Consider the following 24,625-nt stretch of genomic DNA (forward strand, 5'->3'; position numbering starts at 1 on the left):
CATCCATCTACTTTGTGGATAGATTACTCAGTTCAGTCTCTCACACTCACTCACTCACTCACACACTCACTCACTCACTCACTCACTTATGAGCTGAAAGATGAAAACAACTTCAGGAAATAAAAAAAGGGCTTGAACCCCAGCCTTCTAGTACCTTTGAAGTAGAAAACACACAGAGCAACCAAGCCAGCACTTCTTCCCAGGGGCTTTGTCAGGATGCGATCCAGCTCGCTGCCAGTTCGGTTGATTGCGTCAATGGTTGTGCCTGTTTTCAATCTTTCAAATGTGCTTTCAAATTGGTCCTGATATTATTCCAGAAACTAACAACATCACTGCTCAAATGAGAGTATCTTTTTCCAAAAATGCGACAACAAAAAGAAGAAAGCGGCGTCAGCTCTGCTTGAATACACAAGCCATGTCCATGTAAGATGGTGCCGACAGATATGCTGCAAATTTGCAGTTATTAGTTTTTTTTGTGTGTTTTTTCTTACACTATTAACCTCCTGAAGAAGTTGTGTTATTACATACAGCCGGAAATAACTTTTGGTATTCAGAGCGGCGGTGACTCACCAGCATTACATCCAGGAATACGACTTTCCCGAGTTGGATCCTTTGTTCGTACCACTCAGAGCAATTTAACTTATTCCAGAGGCTGCTCCAAAACACTGCTGGCGGAGAAGAGGTATTCGGAGTGGACTCCTAGACCTACTCAGGAGGCGTGAACACCATCCACCACTTCTGAGTATATTACTCGCTAAAGTTCAGTCTCTGGATAATAAAGTAGACAGGCTCTGGGCGAGGATCTCCTTCCAGAAAGACATCGGGGATTGCAACATACTCTGTTTCCCAGAAACATGGCTCCCTCGGGATATACTGTCCCCGTCCATACAGACATCTGGGTTCTCAGTACATCGCACAGACAGGAATAAATAACTCTCAGAGAAGAAGAAAGCCAGGGGTGTATGTTTCATGATTAACTACTCGTGGTGTGATTGTGATAACATACAGAAACTCAAGTCATTTTCTTCACCGACCGAGAATACCTCAAACAAATGCCGACCGTATTACCTCCCAAGAGAATTCCCTTCTGTTATAGTCACAGTCGTGTATTTTCCACCTCAAGCCGATAACACGACGGCCCTCAAAGAGCTACACTGGCCTTTATGCAAACTGGAAACCACATATCCTGAGGCTGCTTTATTGTAGCTGGGGATTGAAACAAAGTAAATTTGAGGAAAATACTACCGAAGTTCTACCAACACATTGACTGTAGTACTCTCCCTGGTAAAACATTGGACAACTGCTACTCAACTTTTCTAAATGCATAGGCCCTCCCTTTGACAAATCTGATCAAGACTCCATTTTGCTCCTTCCTTCCTATAGGCAGTAACTCAAACAGGAAGTACCCGTGCTAAAGTCTATTCGATGCTGGTCTGACCAATCGGAATCCATACTTCAAGATTGTTTTGATCACACGGACTGGGATATGTTCCAGGTAGCCTCTGAGAATAACATTGATGAATACACGGATACAGTGACTGAGTTCATCAGGAAGTGTATAGGAGATGTTGTACCCACTGTGACTATTAAAACCTACCCAAACCAGAAACCATGGATAGATGGCAGCATTCGTGCAAAACTGAAAGTGCGAACCACCGCATTTAACCATGGCAAGGTGACTGGGAATATGGCCGAACACAAACAGTGTAGTTATTCCCTCCGTAAGGCAATCAAACAGGCAAAACATCAGTACAGAGACAAAGTGGAGTCGCAATTCAATGGTTCAGACAAGACGTATTGTCAGGACCCGGTTACGAACCTGGGTCTCCGGAGTGAGAAACAGTCACTTAACCAACTGAGCCACGAATAGTCAGCAGAACCCAGAAGATGAGGCAGACACAGCAGTACTTAAGACGGTGTATTTAATAAAGTAAAAAGGGAAGTCCCTCAATACAAAAATGGCAAATCCAAAAGGTGGTAGGAATAGCACAAAAAAGCCTCAAGAGATACTCAAACAGAATTCCACAAGAGCATCCACCGGAATCGACAAGAATACACAGAACACTAGGGCTGGGTGCTAACATACAAACACAGAGCACAGAACTGAGGGAAACTAAGGGTTTAAATACAATCAGGGAAAACGAGGCACAGGTGCAAATAATAATGGGGAACAAGGGAAAAAACATAAGGTCAAAAAGCACAATGGGGGCATCTAGTGACCAAAACCCGGAACAACCCTGGCCAAATCCTGACAGAATCCCCCCCCCTAGGAACGGCTCCTGACGTTCCTACCAGCTCTCTCAGGGTGGAGGGCCCTGAACTGACGAATGAGGTCAGGGTCCAGGATGTCTTTGGCAGGAACCCAGGAGCGCTCCTCGGGACCGTAGCCTTCCCAGTCCACCAGATACTGCCAGGACCGCTGCACCCGGCGGGAATCCAGTATCCGATGGACGGTATAAGCCGGCTGGCCTCCAATGACACGAGGCGGAGGGGGAGGTCTGTCTGCCGGGACAAGGGGAGAAAAACAACAGGTTTTAACAATGAAATGTGAAATGTGGGATTAATCTTAAGGGATCTGGGTAAGTGTAGGCGATAAGAAACTGGGTTAACTCTCCTGGCAACCTTGAAGGGACCAATGTATTTTTGGGACAGCTTGCGAGACTCCACCCGTAGAGGTAAGTCTCTTGTGGAGAGCCAGACTCTCTGGCCGGGGCGCAGGGTAGGCCCGGGACAGCGACGTCTGTTGGCTTGTTGTTGGTACCTCTGTGAGGAACGCATAAGATTAAGACGGGTCTTCCTCCACATAAGCCGACAGCGTCTGACGAACTTCAAGGCTGAAGGCACTCTGACTTCTGCCTCCTGGTCCGGGAACAATGGAGGAGCATAGCCAAACTGACACTCGTGCGGGGACATACCAGTGGAGGAGGAGTGCAAGGTGTTGTGCGCGTATTCGGCCCAAACAATAAAGGATGACCATGTGGACGGGTTGTCACGAGTCATACATCGGAGGGTGGTTTCCAGCTCTTGATTCATCCTCTCTGTTTGGCCGTTGGACTCCGGATGGTACCCTGAAGATATGGGGGCTTCTGCCAGTCTGAGTTGGCAGAAGGCCTTCCAAAACCTTGAGGCGAACTGGGGACCTCTGTCAGAAACCATATCTTGAGGAATGCCGAAGACTCGGAACACATGATTAATTACCAACTCAGCCGTTTCCTTGGCAGAAGGTAACTTAGTCAGAGGGACGAACCTGGCCGCCTTAGAAAACCTGTCGATTATGACTAGGATAGTAGTATTGCCATGGGATGGAGGAAGTCCAGTAATAAAGTCCAATGAGATATGGGACCAGGGTCTGTGGGGAACAGGTAAAGGGTGAAGGAGTCCTTGAGGGCGGAGGTGAGAAGATTTGCCCTGGCAGCACATGGGACAGGCATTGACGAAAGTGGCAACGTCTTCTCTTATGGTAGGCCACCAGAACTTACGCTGGATGAACTCCAAGGTGCGACCTACGCCCGGATGACAGGTGAGGCGAGAGGAGTGCCCCCACAGAAGGACCTGAGTCCTCACTGCCTTGGGGACAAACAACCGATTGGCAGGACCTCCTTTCGGGTCCGGTTCGCTAGCTTGAGCACGTCTCACGGTATCCTCAACTTGCCACGAGATCGGAGCCACAATCTTAGCAGCAGGAAGGACAGGCATGTCCGTGTCATCTCGAATGGCAGGAGCGTAGACTCGGGACAGGGCATCCGGTTTGAGATTCTTCGACCCGGGCCGATAGGTGAGGATAAACTGGAATCGATTGAAGAAAAGAGACCATCTAGCTTGTCTAGAGTTCAACCGCTTCGCCTGCTGGATATACTCCAGATTTTTGTGGTCCGTAAGCACTTGAAACGGGTGAGAAGCCCCTCGAGCCAGTGTCTCCATTCCTTCAATGCCATCTTAACCGCTAGGAGTTCACGATCCCCCACATCGTAGTTCCTCTCAGTCGGGGTAAGCCGGTGTGAGAAGAAAGCGCACGGATGAAGCTTCTTGTCTTCACCCCTCTGAGACAGGACAGCTCCAACACCAACCTCTGATGCGTCTACCTCCACCACAAATGGTTCATCCGTAGTCGGTAGTATCAGGATGGGAGCAGAGAGAACGTGCTGCTTGAGTCCTTGGAAGGCCGTCTCAGCTTCTCTTCCCCACAAAAACCTTGCATTGCCACCCTTGGTTAAAGCTGAGAGAGGGGCTGCCACCAAGCTGAAGTTCTTGATGAACTTGCGGTAAAAGTTTGTGAAGCCCAGGAAACGCTGAACTTCCTTAACGGATTTGGGGGTGGGCCAATCCGCTACCGCCCCTACCTTCCTGGGGTCCATTTGGACTCGACCGGGTTCCACTACAAATCCCAGGAATTGTACTCGGGATGAATGGAATTCACATTTTTCCGGCTTAACGTACAGATGGCTGTCCAGGAGGCGTTTGAGTACTTGTCTGACATGCTTAGTGTGTTCTTGAAGGGAGCTCGAAAAGATGAGGATGTCATCCAAGTAAACAAACACAAATATGTTAAGCATATCCCTAAGCACATCGTTTATGAGCGCTTGGAACACCGCTGGGGCGTTGGTCAGGCCGAAGGGGATCACCAAGTATTCATAGTGACCAGTAGGCGTGTTGAAAGCGGTCTTCCACTCGTCACCAGGTCTGATCCGCACAAGATGGTATGCGTTCCGCAGGTCAAGCTTAGTGAAAACAACTGCTTCCTGGAGCAGCTCAAGGCTGTGGCCATAAGGGGTAGCGGGTAACGGTTACGGACGGTTATGGCATTGAGTCCCCGGTAGTCGATGCAAGGACGTAATCCACCGTCTTTCTTGGCCACAAAGAAAAACCCTGCTCCCGCCGGGGAGGTGGATGGACGCATGAGGCCTGCTTCCAGAGCGTCCTTGATGTAGGTATCCATAGCAGCTCAATCGGGTGGAGATAGGGAAAAGATCCGACCCCTGGGAGGGCAAGTGCCCGGAAACAGGTCGATGGGGCAATCGTAAGGTCTATGGGGTGGTAGCATGGTGGCCCTCTGTTTGCTAAACACCAGTTTGAGGTCATGGTAACACTCGGGAACTCGGGTCAGGTCGATGGATTCTAAAGACTCCGGAGTAGAACTCGGGGAATTCTGGAAAATACAAGTAGCTTGGCACGTAGGACCCCACTGCTTGATAGTGCCCACAGACCAGTCGATGTGAGGGTTATGGCTGTGAAGCCAGGGGTATCCAAGGACGAGAGGGAACTCGGAACAGGAGATCAAATGAAAGTTCATCAATTCCTGGTGTTGTGAAACTGAAAGTCGCAAGGAGGTAGTGACATGAGTGACAAGTCCAGATCCCAAAGGGCTTCCATCCAATGTAGTGACCCTCATGGGTTCACTTAGAAGTTCAGAGGGAACGCCATTCTCCTTCGCCCAGACACCATCCATGAAGTTACCTGCGGCTCCAGAGTCTACCAAGGCTTGAAGGTGAAGCTTGTGGTTGTCCCAGGAGAGGGTGACTGGAATGAGCAGACGGGAGTTGGACGGATGGGAGGAGGTTATGTTTCCCGTTACAGTTCCCCCTGGTCTGTACGGGACAGAGCGTTTCCCTGGAGCCCGGGACACGTGGAACGGAAATGGCCCGGTTTGCCGCAATATAGACAGCGTCGCTCCCTCATCCGGCGGTCTCTCTCAGCCTGGGAGATGCGTCCAATCTGCATGGGTTCCGATGGAGCCAGCGAGGATAAAGGTGGGGACTCGGAGCTGGGACTGATAGGGGCTAGAGGTCTACGGTTGAGTTCTCTCTCTCTCAGATGCTGGTCAATGCGTGAGGCCAACTTGATCAGGGACTCGAGATTGTCCGGTGGTTCCCGAGTGGCCAGTTCATCTTGGATAGTGTCGGAAAGGCCTTTCAGAAAGCACACCGTGAGCGCCTCGTTGTTCCAGCCACTTGCTGCTGCCACCGTGCGGAACTGGATGGCATAGTCCGTCACGCTGCACCAACCTTGGTGGAGAGTCAGGAGCTGTTTGGCTGAGTCAGAACCACTGCTTGGGCCTTGAAACACTCGTTTGAATTCCTCAGCAAAGGCAGAGTAGCTGGCACAGCAGGAACTATGGGCATCCCACACAGCAGTAGCCCAGGCCAGGGCTTTTTCCGACAGCAGGGTGATGATATAAGCGATCTTAGACCGGTCGGTGGGAAACGACGAGGGTTGTAGCTCAAAGGAGAGAGAACATTGGGTGTGAAACCCTTTACAAGCACTTGGATCACCTGAGAACTGTTGGGGAGGTGGAAGACGAGGTTCAGCCAGGGGGTTAACTGCCATGGGTACGTGAATCTGAGGTACTGGGACGGGAACTGTTGCCGGGGTAAGACGATCAGATATTTGCTTAATGGAAGTCAGCATCTCCGACAGAAGATGAGAATGTCTAGCCATTAAGGCCTCTTGCTGAACCAGGGCGGCTTCGTGGCGTTGGACAGTCTCCTGGTGGTGGGACAGCATGGCAAAAAGGTCCTGGGAACTGGCTGCCTCTGGGTTCATTTTAGGGCTCTGTGTTTCTGTCAGGACCCGGTTACGAACCTGGGTCTCCGGAGTGAGAAACAGTCACTTAACCAACTGAGCCACGAATAGTCAGCAGAACCCAGAAGATGAGGCAGACACAGCAGTACTTAAGACGGTGTATTTAATAAAGTAAAAAGGAGAAGTCCCTCAATACAAAAATGGCAAATCCAAAAGGTGGTAAGAATAGCAAAAAAAGCCTCAAGAGATACTCAAAAACAGAATTCCACAAGAGCATCCACCGGAATCGACAAGAATACACAGAACACTAGGGCTGGGTGCTAACATACAAACACAGAGCACAGAACTGAGGGAAACTAAGGGTTTAAATACAATCAGGGAAAACGAGGCACAGGTGCAAATAATAATGGGGAACAAGGGAAAAAACATAAGGTCAAAAAGCACAATGGGGGCATCTAGTGACCAAAACCCGGAACAACCCTGGCCAAATCCTGACACGTATGTGGCAGGATCTACAGACAATCACAGACTACAAAGGGAAAACCACAGACATCTAACTTCCAAACAAGCTAAACACCTGCTTCGCCCGCTTTGAGGATAACACAGTGCCACCGACGCAGCCCGCTATCAAGGACTGTGGGCTATCCTTCTCCGTGGCCCACGTGAGTAAGACATTTAAACGTGTTAACCCTCGCAAGGCTGTCGGCACAGACGGCATCCAAAGTCGCATCCTCAGAGAATGCGCACACCAGCTGGCTGTAGTGTTTACGGACATATTAAATCTCTCCCTGTCACAGGGTCTGTGGTTTTTGACTATTGTTTCTTCAGGTTTCTACTGGAGGGCACCATTACCCTGTCTTCTAGTTTCCAGGTTACCCTGGTTAATGGTTATTGAATTCACCTGGTTGCCTTGTATTTAGGTTCCTCTGTTGGCCTGGATCCTTGCTTAGGTCTCGTGTTTTTCTTAGTGTGCCCTTGTGCGGGTGCTTTGTTATGACTAAGTAAAATTATGGATTTACCCTTACCTCTGCCTGCTGTGTTTCTCTGCGCCTGGGTTCGAGTTGGTACTAGCATTATTGTCACACTCCCTATCCCAGTCTGCTGTCCGCACTTGCTTCAAGATGTCCACCATTGTTCCTGGACCCAAGAAAGCAAAGGTAACTGAATTAAATGACTATCGCCACATAGCACTCACTCACTGTCATTATGAAGTGCTTTGAGAGGCAAGTTAAGGATCATATCACCTTTACCTTACCTGACAACCTAGACCAGGGGTGGACAACTCCAGTCCTCGAGGGCATGATTGGTGTCACACTTTAATTCCATCCCGAGCAAACACAGCTGATTCATCAAATTGCATTCTAAACTGAAGATTATGATTAGGTGATTATTGGAGTCAGGTGTGTTAGCTGGGGCAAAACTGCGAGACCAATCAGGCCCTCGAGGACTGTAATTGTCCACCCCTGCCCTAGACCCTCTTCAATTTGCTTACCGCCCCAATAGATCCACAGACGATGCAATCACCATCACACTGCACACTGCCCTATCCCATCTGGACAAGAGGAATACCTATGTAAGAATGCTGCCCTGTTCAACTGGGTCCTGGACTTTCTGACGGGCCGCCCACAGGTGGTGAAGGAAGGAAACAGCACTTCCACTTTGCTGATCCTCAACATAGGGGCCCCACAAGGGTGCGTGCTAAGCCCCCTCCTGTACTCCCTGTTCACCCATGACTGCGTGGCCACGCACGTCTCCAACTCAATCATCAAGTTTGCAGATGACACAACAGTAGTAGGCCTGATTCCCAACAATGTCCGAGAGAGATTTACACGGTTATCAAAAGCTCATGCCAGGGTTAAGCCTACACCAAACACAGCCCTTATTTTAAGTGTTTCTAAAATCCCCTCTGGGAAAAATTCATGGTGGAAAAATGATTGGAACCATTTCCCTGTTAGAGCGCTAGGTTTTATGGGTATTATGACTAATACCGTGGTACAGGGAAATAGGGAAACACAAGTACTTCTTACCTCCTCACTATTCATGTTAATAAATTAGTCTGTCAATTTAAACTAAGCAAACTGCTAAATCGTTCAGTTTACATCTTGCCAACATCTTGCCTAGGCTACTGTAGGCTATCTGAAATTAGATGTAGGCCTATCAGGGGCTATAGGCTACCTGCATCTATCTAAGATTCTAATTAAGCAAAGTTTAATCAGTTATCATAAACCCAGATTTTAGTCTATAGCCTATGTATATTTGTCCTTGTGTAATTGTGTAATTGTCCTTCTGAATTGTGAATTTGTCTTCCAGTGTCTGTTGGAAAGCCGACTGAACCATGTTTTCCTCTAGGATTCTGCATGTGCTTTACTCTATTCTGTTTATTTTTATCCTAAAAAAACTTCCTGGTCCTTACTGATGATTAGCATATCCATAACATGATGTATCCACCAACATGCTTGAAAATATGAAGAATGGTACTCAGTTTTTGATTTGCCACAAACATTAGGATACCTTGTCAGTTGCACAACTGAATGCATTCAACCGAAATGTGTCTTCTGCATTTAAACCAACCCCTCTAAATCCGAGAGGTGCGGGGGCTGCCTTAATCAATGTCCATGGCGCCCAAGGAGTTGTTGTTGGGGGTTAACTACCTTGCTTATGGGCAAAATGGGAGTTTTTGTCACCTTGCCGGCTTGGTAATTAGATTCAGCGACCTTTCAGTTACTGGCCCAATGCTAGGCTACCTGCCGACCATACGCTTTGTATTCAGGACAAAAAGTGATTTTCTTTGACACATGTTTTGCAGTATTACTTTAGTGCCTTATTGCAAACATGATGCACGTTTTGGAATATTTTTATTCTGTACAGGCTTCCTTCTTTTCACTCTTGTCATTTATGCTAGTATTGTGGAGTAATGTTGATCAATTTCTTCAAAAGACAATCAGGTCTATACAATTATCAAACGTATATATTGGTAGTAGAAAGGAAACACAGACTCCTTGTTTAACTATTAGGATTCTCCTTTAGTAGTACAATTGTATGGCAGAAGTTGGTAGAGTACGGTATATGATAGCTCTCCCCAGGTTCTGCGAGGTGTCTAAGACATCCTGCAACTTATATAGTTATAGGTTCATAACAAGGTGACATTTCACAACAGAGAAGTCTAAGCATCTTTTGCCAAGTGGCGGTTTCCATCAGGCCTGCGGTGGCCTTGTGTTCTCAGAAAACCAGTCGGATTCTGAGAACGTCAGACAGTCACGGTGGGACCCAGACAGGAGGAGTATGAGCTTAGGCGGTTTCCGCCATCTGATAGTGTCTGCAGGGCATATCACTCAAGTCAGGTTTTAACACACACACAGAGGTCTTCTGAGAGGAGACCTTACAGTTCATCATAACACAATTTATTAACCCTTTAAAAGGTATGAGGCCTTGGTTTAACCCCTTCAGTAACTACAATATTTTTGATCCATCCTCAGTTATCTCCTGTCACAACCATTAAACTGGTGAAATTCCTGAGCGGTTTCCTTCCTCTCCGGCAACTGAGTTAGGATGGACACCTGTATATCTTTGTAGTGACTGTGTGTAATCCAAAGTGTAGTTAATAACTTCACCATGCTCAAAGGGTTATTCATTTATTTATTTTGATCTAACAATAGGTGCCCTTCTTTGTGAACCGTTAGAAAACCTCCCTGGTCTTTGTGGTTGAACCTGTGCTTGAAATTCACTGCTCGACTGAGGGATAATTGTATGTGCGGGGTAGATTGGGCAGTAAAACATTATTATTTCATACAGAATAAGCCCATGCAACATATGTGACTTGTTATGCACATTTATATTCCTGAACTTATTTAGACTTGCCATAACAAAAGTGTTGAATACTCATTGACTCAAGGCTATTCTTTTTTTTTTTTTCTACATTTTTTCAAACATAATTCCACACATTATGGGGAATTGTGTGTAGATCAGTGACACAAAATATAAATGTCATCATTTTTAAATTCAGTCTGTTACACAACAAACTGTGGAAAAAGTCAAGGCAGGGGAATACATTCTGAAGACATTGTATATTAACCATTTGTGAGTGTGTGATAGTGGTGAAAGTTGATGGGAGATTGTGGGGGGTACCTGAAAAAGAGCTGGTTGGATAGAGTAATTTCATGCTAATGTATTAAATTTTGCCCATATGTATATGCAAATGAGTTATTTTCAAACGTTATTATTCTATCAATATGACAGAATGTATAAAAGGGCCATATGTGGTTTAAAAATGTTGGCATGTATTTTTGATATTTGACATTCAGTCCCACCAATGTCTGAATTCCACTGATTTTCTGTCTCTCATAGAATTATTTGCTATAATGCAGTCAATATTTGACAGATTTTTTTTTTCTCATTAAAAATGGTTAAGTATCTTACTCCATTATGCAGCTGTTACAATTATCAGAACTGTATTTTGGACCTTTTTTTTAATCCATTTTGACGACCGTTGCTGATGTTGATAGGGGGTCTGTCTGCATTAAGGTGATTCATTTCTATAGCCAATAAAATATAGCCTGTCCAACTTCATGTACCTTCTACCCAAACACACTGCATTAAGGGAATCTGGAGCATTTCTTCTTCACATTCATGGCCATAAATACTCTGGTGTTCTGGTGGATATCTTACAGTTACAATATGAGAACCTCTCTTCAGCAGTCTGGCAAATTTGAGAATTCCTTTGACCCCGTGTAACATCTAATTTAAATGGCTATCAATCTAGTCATTGCAAAGGAGATGACGAGAGTTCTTTCAATCAAGATTCAGTGATTTTGTGACCATAAAAGTGAACGTTCATTACATTCATGTTGCATTGTTATTATGGATAAATAGTGATTGCTTGGGTCTAATTTCGCTCTGCCAGTAATGGAGACAACATTGAGAGAAAAATAAACATTTACAGATATAAGCCAAACTCATCTTTGGTATAAGGCTCAAGGGCAATTTAGACCTGTTAAAAAAAATTAAATAAAAAACTTTAGTAACAGGGGCTCATTAACATATTTCCCAGGGTTCTGTTGATGGCGCCTTCCACTATCAGTGGAGTATGATTTATGGGCCCTTGTATCGAGGAGCCTTCTATAAAGCTACAGTGTAATAATGGATAATCATATTGGAAAACAAATGATCTGTGTAGAAACAAAGCCTTGGTTCTATGAACTATTTGGACAGTAAAATAAGAGTTTCCTTCTCCTTTTCCTGTTTGTGCTGAGGTATAAGGTACCAGGTCTGGCGAGAAGAGCGCAGAAGTAATGTCATTGGACAGAATAGAGACAGACAACTCCCAACAAATAACTCTCACTTTTAATGAACTAATATAGTAGAGTAGTGCATAGTATACATAGATTACTATATGATATGGCAGAGTTATGGCTAGTTATGGTTAAAAAAGTACAAAGTGACCAATATACTACCCTACTTACATCGCAAAGTCTAAACACATTGTCTTATGGTTGGCATTGAATATGTTTAACAGCAGCTGAACTTATTGTTCGCTGTACACACAGGGAGAATGATTGATGACAATCAACAGGGCTTTTTCAAAGTTTCCAAAAAGTACACAAATAACCGTCCCACTTTACAATGTGTTTCTGATACTTTTCTATTTGCACAGTAGTTCCATAGGGAAGTACTGTAATCTAGGTTCATATTTTACACCGTACATATTAAGTTAGTTACTACTCAAAAATGGTGTCAGTATCCTCACAGATGAACCAACCCCAAACCCAGGGTAGAGGGGCCGAGTGAACGTGGTCTTGACTCCGTGGAGGAGGGTCATGGTGTCTGGGACAGACACGCTGTAAAAGGACAGAGTTCCTGCCCTGTGGTCCAGGTACACTCCGACTCTGGAGTCTGAGCGGATGGCAGGGATAGAAGTCTCTCTACCATTATGGTAGAAACAGCATCTAGATGCAGAGCAGTACAACCTCCAGGACTGGTCATTAGCACCAAACCAACACTCATGACCAATTCCTCTCCTGCTGATCCCTTTATATGAGACGGCTACATCAACCTCCACCCCGGTCCACTCTACCTCCCAGTAGCAGGGTTCAGACACACTCCAGACACCCTCTTTACACAACACCTGTTTCCAGTGGCTAAATCTATGTTCATGGTTGGGATAGGTCTGGATCTTATGACTCCTGGTCACCTTTCTGTTCCCCTCAGACAGACACAGGAGTTGATTTGCTGTGTTGGGATCCAATGTCAGCGGGCAGCAGTCTAGGAAGAGGAAAAATAGTGTAAAATTATTATTTGTATTTTTTTAAAGACCCTGTGAATTTAAGGGTATTTTATTGACAAGCCAGTCAACCAATCTCTGCTCCCATATGTTGGCCAATCACCTTCTTGGCGCTCTTCCCTTGGGTGTTAGGGGAGTTTTATTTTCTCAAAAAGAGCGGGACATGGGCATACTACAGGAGAAGAGATGACCTAGTCAAGTTGATAAGTGCATCCACTAAACTCTGAGTAGGCTTAGTGTTTGAATAATGTTTGCAATGCTAACATATTCATGCTACCATTTGGTTTTCGCCTTCTATTCATTGCTTAATAAATGTTAACAATGTAGAAATATGTTTTTCTTTCTGAACTCTAGTTTTAACTATGCTTTGTTGAAGGTTTCTGTAGGGGAACAAAAACAGTGACTTTGGAGGTGACTACAGGTATTTGAATAAAGATCTGAGAAAGCAACTCCTTTTTCAAACTATTTGTATACAAATCTCAGGAAGTTACTACTTTTCTGAAACTATTGGATTGGCTGCCTTCAACTAATGGCATGGCTGCATCTGGAACTGCATGTTGAAGATGGAAATAGAATGAGTAGAGCACACACACAATCTACTGTACTATTCCAAGACATGCATATGTTGGTCACAGATACTGTACCTTTACAACAACAACAAAAAGGTAGGTGTGGATCAGAATACCCGTCGGTAACTGGTGTGACCACCATTTGCCTCATGCAGCATGACATCTCCTTCGCATAGAGTTGATCATACTGTTGATTGTGGAATGTTGTCCCACTCCTCTTCAAATGGCTTTGCGAAGTTGCTGGACATTGGCGGAAAATGGAACACGCTGTCGTACACGTTTAGGATGCTCTGGATCAACATGCTCAATGGGTGACATGTCTGGTGAGTGTGCAGGCCATGGAAGAACTTGAGACATTTTCAGCTCCCAGGAATTGAGTACAGATTCTTGCGACATGTGTCCGTGCATTATCATGCTGACACATGAGGTGATGACAGTGGATGAATTGCAGGACAATGGGCCTCAGGATCTCGTCATGGTATCTCTGTGCATTAAAATTGCACTCGATCAAATGCAATTGTGTTCATTTTCCGTAGCTTATGCCTGCCCATACCATAACCTCCACCGCCACCACGGGGCACTCTGTTCAAAACGTTGATATCAGCAAACTGCTCACCCACATGGTCTGCAGTTGTGAGGACGGTTGGACGTACTGGAAAATTCTTTAATAAAGCGATTTTGGAGGCAGACTTATGGCAGAAATTAACATTCAAAAATGATCTGGTAACAGCACTGGTGGACATTCCTGCATTCAGCATGCCAATTGCACTCCCTCAAAAGTTGGGACATCTCACCAAGAGGGACATAAACAGATTTGTGCACATTTTAGAAAGCTATTTTGTGCGTATGGAACATTTCTGGGATCTAATATTTCAGCTCATGAAACATGGGACCAACATTTTACATGTTACGTTTATATTTTTGTTCAGTGTATACACACACAGTACCAGTCAAAAGTTGACACACCTACTCATTCAAGGGTTTCTTTATTTTTTAACCGAAAAGGTGTTAAACAAATCAAATAGCCACCCTTTGCCTTGATGACAGCTTTGCACACTCTTGGCATTCTCTCAACCAGCTTCATGAGGAATGATTTTCCAACAGTCTTGAAGGAGTTCCAACATATGCTGAGCACTTGTTGGCTGCTTTTCCTTCACCCTGCAGTCCAACTTATCCCAAACCATCTCAATTGGGTTGAGGTCAGGTGATTGTGGAGGCCAGGTCATCTGATGCAGCACTCTAGTACTCTCCTTAGTCAAATAGCCCTTACACAGCCTGGAGGTGTGTTGGGTCATTGTCATGCATGCATGCATGCATGTATGTATGCATGTATGGGCCTTGTTTTACCCTAATACAAGGGCCTGAAACTCATACAATCCACATCAAATTTAACGAAATCCACAGCCATCATTATCATATTTCCCAGCATGCTCTATATAAACCATATTCAACTACCTCAAGTATTTGTAATCTTCAAATAAACTACAAAATAAAACTATTTTCTGCCCAGGTCTGGTTGGAGAGAAACATTTTAAGCATCTGTTTGGTTCTTATTGGACCACCTGTGGTGGGTCAGATCCCTAACAGTCAGTGTTGTATAGCAGTCAGTGTTGTATAGCAGTCAGTGTTGTATAGCAGTCAGTGTTGTATAGCAGTCAGTGTTGTATAGCAGTCAGTGTTGTATAGCAGTCAGTGCTGTATGAGTATATAGCAAGTGAGGTCTCAGAAGCTGACCACTCAGAATGGTTCCAGCTACCTGCTTTTTTTACAAAGTGAGTGAACATGCATTGTGCGTGTGTGCTTTACTTACATTCTAAGAACTCCTCTCTGGTCTTGGGCTCAAAAGGGCGAATGTTTGGAACTTTAGTCACTATAGGACACAGGCACAACCATCATGCAACAAGTTTCAGTAGGGCAACGTCACTCAGCGATGCTAACCTAGCCATCAACGGTACAAACACCGCAAATCATACTGCATGCATCTCTACAGAAGACACAATAGCAAACATACAAGAGCACTTATGAGCTCGAAATATGCCTTCTACCAACCTTTCCCGTATATTCTGTCCATTTCCTCCTTGCAGATGTTTTGTAGTCGCTCTTTCAGTTCAGTGACACATTTCTTCACATGCTCAAAGGTGACAATGATGCTGGGTGTGCCCTCAGATCCAAGAGGGACACAGAGAGACTGGAAATGCTACGACATTGAGAAAGGCTACAGTTACTTAATTTCAGCACATTTCACTTGTGAAAGAGTTCAAGACCTAGTCATTGAAGAGTCATTTGTGAGTGACATTTAAGTTAGAGATGTCACCTGGAGGAAATGGATGTGATCTTCTGTGTGTGACAGGTGCTTTAGCTCAGCATCTCTCCTCCTCAGTCCAGCGACCTCTTGCTCCAGTTGCTTCAGATGCCTTTTAGCTCGACTCACTTGAGCCTTCACTTGGGCACTGATCAGCTCCTTCACCTCAGAGCGCGTTTTCGCAACACAGTGGATGAGCTCAGTCAAGGTCCTGTCGCTGTCAAACAATTCCGCTTGTGCAGAGTGCTGTTAGGACACAGAGAAGAGGGGATCCATTTCAACCACCCTATTCACTTAGCTTTCATCGGGACCCCAGACTGCCGCGAGTGTAATTAAAATGTTCCCAACTCTCACCTTCAGAGAGTCCACAGCCTGTCTCAGCTCCTGCATCTCCTTCTCTCTCTCCTGGATTCTCTGCTGGGATTTCAGATTATTTCCCCCCAACTGCTTCTGCAGAGAATATTATCATATGCATAAAACAAATAGCTTACTATCAAGGTAGGACACTGTGCATCTGACAAGGTACCCAGAAAACAAAATGTTGAAAGGGCGTTTTTGTCTGACGTTGAAGCCATCTACACTTTTAGTTCTGAAGGAACCGGTTCAAGGAACGGACCTGAAAAGACCGATATTTTTCATGGAATCGAAACCGAACCGGGCCAAAGTGATCTCTCGTGTTCCCGGAAGTGGAACCGTTATTTTCAAATATTGAGAGCAGCATAATGTTATTTTTTGTTTCTAATGTCTAGTATATAATGTTGTAATTCAGTGAAATGTATGATGCTAGTAATGGCAAAAGCACATTTCTATTCACGCCATGATGTTCAGCGCTTCAAGCCAAGCCCCTTTCGTGTCCACACCTCTCTGGCTCGCACACCCCCTTGAAATTTGAGCTGCATTTCGCTCTCAAACGTCTGACTCATCCAGCCTGCAGCCACTTGTTTAACGGTCTGAAAACTATTGTCCGCTCAAATGGATTGGGCTTCGCACTGATTGGATGATCCCTTTCCAAATTGAACCTCATCATTCTGTTTGTATGAGTTACATCGACCTACCAGATGAAGCATGTTAAAAAACAGGTTATGTCCAAATTATTTTTGCGAGTTAAAATGACTCTACTCTGCTTCTTACGCATATTCTCACTCGCTGGTCTGGATGCCAGGCTAAAATAGATTAACAAATGTATAGTGTGATTTGACTGTTCTCATCTTTACCTGTTTTTCAGTCCTTTCTTCTGCAGCGGCGACTATATCATGGCCTTTATGATCATCAATCACACACAGCAGACAGATACATTGCTGATGGGTACGACAGTAAACCTCCAGCAGTTTGTTATGGCGAGTGCAAATCTTCTCCTGTAGTACAGTGGCATCAATCAACTTGTGTTTTTTTCCTTGGTTGAGGTCATTGTGAAGTTTTAGGTGAGTCGCACAGTAAGAGGCAAGACACAGCAGACAGGACTTGACAGCTTTGAGTTTTTTCCCAGCGCAGATGTCACACCCTACATCTAAAGGTCCAGCATAACAGTAAGCAGGAGGAGCAGCTTGGAGTCTTGTCATCTTCAGTTTCTCCACCAATTCGTTCAGTAGAGTATTTTTCCCCAGAACAGGTCTTGGGGTGAAGGTCTGCCTGCACTGGGGACAGCTGTAGACACCTTTCCTATCATCCTGATCCCAGCTTTCTTTAATGCAGCCCATACAGTAACTGTGTCCACAGGCAGTAGTCACTGGATCCTTCAGTGGATCCAGACAGATTGAACAGGTAATCAAATCCTTATCAAAAACAGCTTCTGCCATGGTGAAACACACCCTATCAGACTGAGCAGCAGAGTCAGAGAGAGATACTGGTTTCCCGGTTTAATGGTTTGTTCTGAGCAGTAGGTGTGGCTTCCACTGAATTCGAAACTTGGCTTTTGGCCTGGATCTGTGAGTGATCCATAAAATCAGTGTCTGGCCAGCAGAGGGCATCAGAATCCCTATTCGTCAAGTACAGTACATTGATTTGGTGAGTAGGCGCTGCCAGCAATAGACAGTGTACTAACAGAATAGACACAGTCAACATACTTACAGTAAACATAACATTCTGGAGTAGAAGATTATTTACAGTGAGTATATACAATTTATAGAGGGGATATGCAGAGGAAAGGATGCTGCCTTAACAAATATATACAGTGCATATAGTGTAGTGCAAACGCAGTATACTGCAGGTTATTGATGGCAAGTTGCAGTGTTCGGCTCAAACACAGTCTCTTAAGATCATCAGCGTGCTGAAGTTTCTTTTCATTACAACCAGAGATAATTGTCTTCTCGGGATGATCACCTGGGTCTATTAATCTAACCCTTTTCAATGTGGAAAGGGAACACGTTTTATTCTGTTTTGGACACATCTCCCCAATAGCTAAAACCCCATAACTTCTGTGCATGTGCTACGGAACAACGCTCAGCTAGTTTCGGAAATCCCATATCTATGGCTGGAACATTGGTCCACTGTGGGAGGCAACCCATTTGATGCTCCGCCTCTTCTAAAAGTTACATTAAAAGCTGGAGGTTTTTTGTTGTTGTTGTTGGGGGTGGTCATATTTCAAGTATTTTTAATTGTTAAACAAACCAAATAATATAATTTAGCATTCAAGTTGTTGCGTAACATTTATCGTAATCATGATACAGATAAAGACTTAGAATGCTTAAGTTAGCCACTTCACAGAGGGGTAATTTACAATGTAGCCTAGTACTCGAGCTCAAGTCATCCCAACAAAATAAAATGCATATCCGAGAAACAACGGAAAACAATAATACTGAACTCTTCCATGCAGCAACTCACACATTTTGCATGTTAAAAAAAAGAAGAAGAAAAAAAGTCTGCGGTGGTGAGGTTTCAATTAGAAGCGGACCGATATATTGCGTCGCCGAAATGATCTGCTGATATTGGCATTTTAACGCTTTATCAGTATCAGCCGATAATTCCACGATAACTAATATTCAATAAATAGGATGGGGGGGGGGTATCTCAAGCTGATCTGAATGTTTGCGGCCATTCTCATTATGTCACAATGTAAGAAATCAACATTAGCAGCATATTTCTTGAACAACTGCTCTTCTGAATGGCAATTCAGGAGAATTCAGTGTGGAAAATGACACTTTCATTTCCCTGCTGTAAAACAGTATATCAGCAGTTTTGTCCCCCAAGAATCGGACCCAAATAACCATATCGGTCAGGCTCTAGTTTTAATAGGGCAAATAACACGGAGGTGTGTCACTAAAAAAATTGAAACATATTTTGGTAGGCCGTACTATTGCGATTAGCTGGCTTCCAATAGGCTTACCCATGACCAACAAAGCTCACTACCTCTTTAAATGAGTGCATATTTCCACGCTCAACCATTATTAATGAGCGACTCCTGTGCACACAAACAAATGACTAGCTGGGTGCAGTCCTCCTGTGGTCAGTAATTAAGGATTCAGTTCTTCACAACCACAACACACATTCAAGTATCTTCTTCATTGTTAGTGGCGAGTGATGGACAAGCGTGTCTAACAAAAGGGATCATCTTTGGACACAATCTTGGCGTTTACAAGTGAACAGCAGTCAGTGTGTGCTGGTTTAAATCCTGACCATCAAATCAGCTACTGATTCAAACCCGACAAACCAGATATCTGGCCAAAACTCTAAAAGCCAAATCAATCACATTGACCTCCTGCTGCTTCTATCTAATCTATGGGTACCGAGTAGAGCTCTAGGCATGGGTTATGGAGGCTCTGCTCTGAAGGTACTGAGTAGAGCTCTAGGCCTAGGTTACGGAGGCTCTACTCTGCAGGTACTGAGTAGAGCTCTAGGCCTGGGTTACGGAGGCTCTACTCTGCAGGTACTGAGTAGCGCTCTAGGCCTGAGTTACAGAGGCTCTACTCTGCAGGTACTGAGTCCGGGCCCTCGTCCCTCAGCATGTCCGTATCAGGGCTAGGCAGGCCTTGGTCAGAGGTGGGCGTGTCGGCCTGCTCCTGGGAGAGGTCTTCGAACACCGGCTTACATTCGGGGAAATGACGTCGGGGCTCGTGTCACATGACTCGGTGCTCTGCCCCGACATGGTGGCGGTGATCATCGTGGCGACACTGGGCGGGATGGGATCAAACTCGTCGTCCTCCAGGACCGGCGACTCGTGGGCGTCTGTGAGGGAGAGACTCAGGTTGACTCTCGATAGTCTAAAGTAGCCACCATTCTACATTAATTGGAGAGAAAAAAAACATCACAGGTGAAAGCAATTCACCACAAATTTCTTTGAAGAACGTACAGCACTTAATAATATTAAAGATGCCCCCTCAGAGGCACTGAGGAGTAAGACTTACTGAATATGGAATCAAAACATTGAATTACATTACGTCAAATACTTTCAAAAGTGTCAGATATGTGTAGATCTAATTAACAAGATGAGTAAACTACTGTACTGTGAAAAATGCCTGAATGTGCAACTATTTACAGTAAACAACTTGTCTTTCTGCCAATGTTGCCGTCATAATGGTAAAATGTCAAACTCACTGCTGAAGGCCTCTGGGTACTGCTTGGCGATCTTGCCCTTTAAAGTCCTGCGTGGACAGATAAAACCATGAATATGTGGATTATGAAAGAAAGAAACCAAGGTTAGAGCTATAATTTTGTGACTACTCCCACGAGCTAGAGTGAAAATTGGACAAGAGACAGTATGTGACTGACCGTCACAGTCAGATGAAAGTTTCCATTCGTAGTTAGTATAATATATACTTGGAGGAAGTATACAATCCACCAAGAAAATGGTTGTTAAACAACCCCTTGCCACTTCCTGTAGATCTGAAAATTTGATAGGTATGAAAGTAGTTCCCATCTTGTCCCGATAGGCTGGGTGGAGACATTACCATATTGTTTACACTTATCCAACCCGTGTCAGATCTACAGAAAGGATTTCGGGGTAAGGCTTGGGGATGTTTTTGTATGTAGGGTATAAGGAGTCTAGAGGCCGGTTCTAAGGGTAGCCTCATTGTCTTACGTCGGATAGCGTGACGGCAACGGCGTGTCATGTCAGAATGACGCCATCTGTCAGAAGACAATGGGGGAGGTATTAGGATGGGTCCATCACCTGATTCTCCTAAAGATGCTGTCCAAGTCCTTCTTCATCTCCACCAGGGTGCGCGTGTGAAGCAGGAAGTGTTCGTTCATCTGCTGCAGCCGCACGTTGGAAAGTCCATTGAAGTTGATCAGCATCTCATTGGTCTTCTCAAAGCGGTCCAGCCTGGGAGAGGAGCCAATGACGAGCAAGATAAAATAGGCTCTATAAATTAATGGTGTCCTATTTGCGTTAGTCTTTGGCAAAGATGTGCCTGTTTTGCCAGTCTGCACAACCTGACTGAAACAGGCTTGAGTGTCAAGGAAATGAGTAGGTCCAGACTGTTTTGTTGGTGTAATAAAATCACCTCAGATCTGATTGATCCAAAAGGAACCAATGTTGTGCTGTATTTGACTATTGTAACATATCACAGCGCGTGCAAGGCCATCCATCAAGACCCCATGCAGCCAGCTAGTCTGCTCTCCATGTTAGTGTTTCCCAACTCCAGTCCTCAAATACCCCCAACAGTACAACTTTTTATTGTAGCCCTGGACAAGCACACAAGTTGAATGAGGTATGTTTGTTCGGAGCAATAACAAAAATGTGTGCTGGAGTTGGGAAACATTGCTCTGGGTGAGAAATATCAATGCTCCCAGCAGATATAGGATGTGCTCTGTGCAGCAGTCCGGACTGTTACTTACATGTGCCTCTGGGCTTGGATGATGGCGTTGACATCCTCAGAGTTTACCATGCTAAGCATTCTGTTACAGAACATTCCAGAAGCTGTGGGTTCCATGGTGCTGATGATTAATGGAAAGCATTTACCATCAACACTGTGAATACATGAATGTCAAACAGCTAGGCGTTTGCATGACAAATTATAACAAATAGCTAGCTAACACAAATATGAGCTTGCTAGGGAGCAGGCCTATCGTAGTCAAGAAATGCTATGAAACAGTTACATTGTTAGCACTGGCAAGATACAAGGCTTATTATGCGTTCTGTTAGTTTGCTTAACACTGAACAAAAATATAAATGCAACAATTTCAAAGATTTGACTGAGTTACATTTCATATAAGGAAATCACTCAAAATAAAATCAATCAGGCTATGGATTTCACATGACTGGGAATACAGATATGCATCGGTTGGTCACAGATGTCTTAAAAAAAGGTATGGATCAGAAAACCAGTCAGTATCTGGTGTGGCCACCATTTGTCTCATGCAGTGTGACACATCTCCTTCACATAGAGTTGATCAGGATGTTGATTGTGGCCAGCGGAATGTTGTCCCACTCCTCTTCAATGGCTGTGCAAAGTTGATGGATATTGGCGGGAACTGGAACACACTGTCATACACATCAATCCAGAACATCCAAACATGCTCAATGGGCCATTGAAGAAGTGGGACATTTTCATCTTCCAGGAATTGTGTAGAGATACTTGCAACATGGGGCAGTGCGTTATCTCGTCACAATGTCTGTGCAAATTTCCATCGATAAAATGCAATGGTGTTTGTTGTCCATAGCTTATACCTGCCCATACCATAACCCCACCACCACCATAGGGCACTCTGTTCAGAGTTGACATCAGCAAACCACTGCCCGGTACAGTCGAAACCGAGATTCATCTGTGAAGAACACACTTCTCCAACGTGCCAGTGGCCATTGAAGGTGAGCATTTGCCCACTGAAGTTGGTTACGACGCCAAACTGCAGTCAGGTCAAGACCGTGGTGAGGAACGATGAGCACACAGATGAGCTCCCCTCCTTTTGTGCCAAAATTCTTAGGTTGTGCAAACCCACAGTTCCATCAGTTGTTCAGGTGGCTGGTCTCAGACGATCCCACAGGCTAAGAAGCCGGATGTGGTGGTCCTTGGCTGGCATGGTTACAAGTTTAAGGCTGGTTGGACGTACTGCCAAACAACGTTTGATAATGGTAGGGAAATTAACATTCAATTATCTGGCAACAGCCCTGGTCGACATTCCTGCAGTCTGCATGCTAATTGCACCACCCTCAAAACGGGAGTCAGCTGTGGCATGTGTTGTGTGACAAAATTGCACATTTTTGAGTGACAAAGTTGTTCATAATTTGAGAGAGACGTTTTTGTGCGTATGGAAAATGTGTGGGATCTTTTATATCAGCTCATGAAACCAACACTTTACGTTGCGTTTATATTATTGTTCAGTGTGCTAAAGCTAGCTGGCCAGCATACTAACGTTACCTAACTATGATGGACTAGACTATAGACAGACAGTACAGGTAACGTCACACAGAACGAGCTTAGTTATACAAATATGTGGTAACGATAAGCAGGCTAGACCTAACATACTTACGATTAGATATGTCCCAAACTCGTTATATCCGTGAATTTTCTTTAACACTTGAATGGCAATATACACTCTTACATTAAGCTACTGACATTCACTTTCATAACTGGAGCTAGATGTAATTTAGCAGTCTGTGGCAAAGAGAAACATTTATTTCTGGAGAAACAGAACGCTACGCTGCACCGCACTTCCGTGTTGTGGAAATATTGATCACGTGACATAGGAAAGGAATATCTGTCATTTCCGGTGGCTTTATGGCAATCACAGCAAACCAAAGGTAGTTATTATTATTGTTTTTACCTTTTTAGAACTTTAGGACGGGTTAGGGGGTAACGGATTACATGTAATTACCGTTTTTTGTGTTGTTTTTTTGCATTTAATCCGTTAACGGTAACTGTAGTCTTTACATTACTTGCAAAAATATTCTAATCAGATTACAGATACTTTTGAAAAACTATATTACTTCGAGGATTACTTTTATATTCAGAAAGGATGTTTGCGAAAAAAAATATTTCACACTTCTCTGTTTTAAAAAAAGGCGCAAGTTTAAGTTTGTTCCACTTGAGCAAATCTGACCACATGTGGAACAAACTTAAATTTGCGCCTTTTTTCAATGCTGATTTGAATGCCATTAAGAAAACAGAGAAGTGTGAAATATTTTTTTATGATCTCTGACTTGTAATGTCACACCAAATGTGTTTGATGGATCGCGGGAAAAGAGCAGGAATAGGCTTTGGGTAGGCTACAGTCCAAGCTATGTCTTCCAATGGTGGGACTGCTGTCGGCATCCAAAGATGGTCAATTTGAATAAACGCTTGGATGTAAGGGTGACAGCAGTTGTGTAGTCTACGGCGATACGGATATCACTTATTATTGATATCTACATAGCGCATTGATGTGAATCACACTGATCACACACTCTCTCATTTAGCTATTTGCGCTTTACCGATTGTGGTTGTTGTGGATGGCTGTTCACAAATCTAAATGTGTATTTGAACCCAATAATGGTTGAATTCAAGATGTTTAAACTGCCTATCAATCATTGTTTTGGAAACCAGTGGACAGCCAGTGAAAAATGCGCTCTTGCCACATCTGCATAGTGCCGATCCAAACCCATGGAATAAAAGTGGGGCTTTTATTGCTCAATTTAATTCATGCTGATAAAAAAAAGAATAGCCCTAAGGGACACGTGCTCACACTTGCACACTTTTGATAGACTTAAAGCGGCAATCTGTAGTTGCTACATCCGTTTTTGGACTTATCAATCATTTTGATATCATGGATGGTCAGACCTTGCATCCATAGCTCTGTCTATTAATCTGAGAGTGGTTATTGTTTCATCTGTGGATTTGCCCTTTAAACAGCTGAATGTTATTAAGATTTCAAAGTGTCACCAACAAAAAGGTTAACAATAGTCCTTTAACAAATGCAGGATATGACATTCATTTTTCACATGTAAATAGCACTTTTCAGTAGAGCTCAAAGCATGCCATTCCATGAGTGCAGCATTTATTTTTCAACTCGAATCAATGAGCCCAATCAGTCCTCCATGACAACAAA

General features: G+C 44.3%; 1 protein-coding gene and 1 pseudogene across 1 annotated transcript; both read right to left on the reverse strand.

The window, feature by feature from the left end:
• Positions 1–11,841: 11,841 nt before the first annotated feature.
• Positions 11,842–18,185, reverse strand: LOC135509589 (tripartite motif-containing protein 16-like). The gene is made up of 6 exons (XM_064930371.1): positions 16,882–18,185; positions 16,022–16,117; positions 15,680–15,913; positions 15,415–15,562; positions 15,176–15,235; positions 11,842–12,777 (listed from the first exon to the last, which is right to left on the reverse strand). The coding sequence occupies exons 1-6, from the start codon at positions 17,461–17,463 to the stop codon at positions 12,227–12,229; spliced, it is 1,671 nt and encodes a 556-aa protein (XP_064786443.1). The 5' UTR covers positions 17,464–18,185; the 3' UTR covers positions 11,842–12,226.
• A 101-nt stretch (positions 18,186–18,286) lies between these two features.
• On the reverse strand, positions 18,287–23,256 carry LOC135509590 (kxDL motif-containing protein 1-like; annotated as a pseudogene).
• Between the last annotated feature and the right edge of the window lie 1,369 nt (positions 23,257–24,625).

The sequence above is a fragment of the Oncorhynchus masou genome, chromosome 22 (assembly GCF_036934945.1).
Source record: "Oncorhynchus masou masou isolate Uvic2021 chromosome 22, UVic_Omas_1.1, whole genome shotgun sequence".
In the NCBI taxonomy this organism is placed as follows: Eukaryota; Metazoa; Chordata; class Actinopteri; order Salmoniformes; family Salmonidae; genus Oncorhynchus; species Oncorhynchus masou.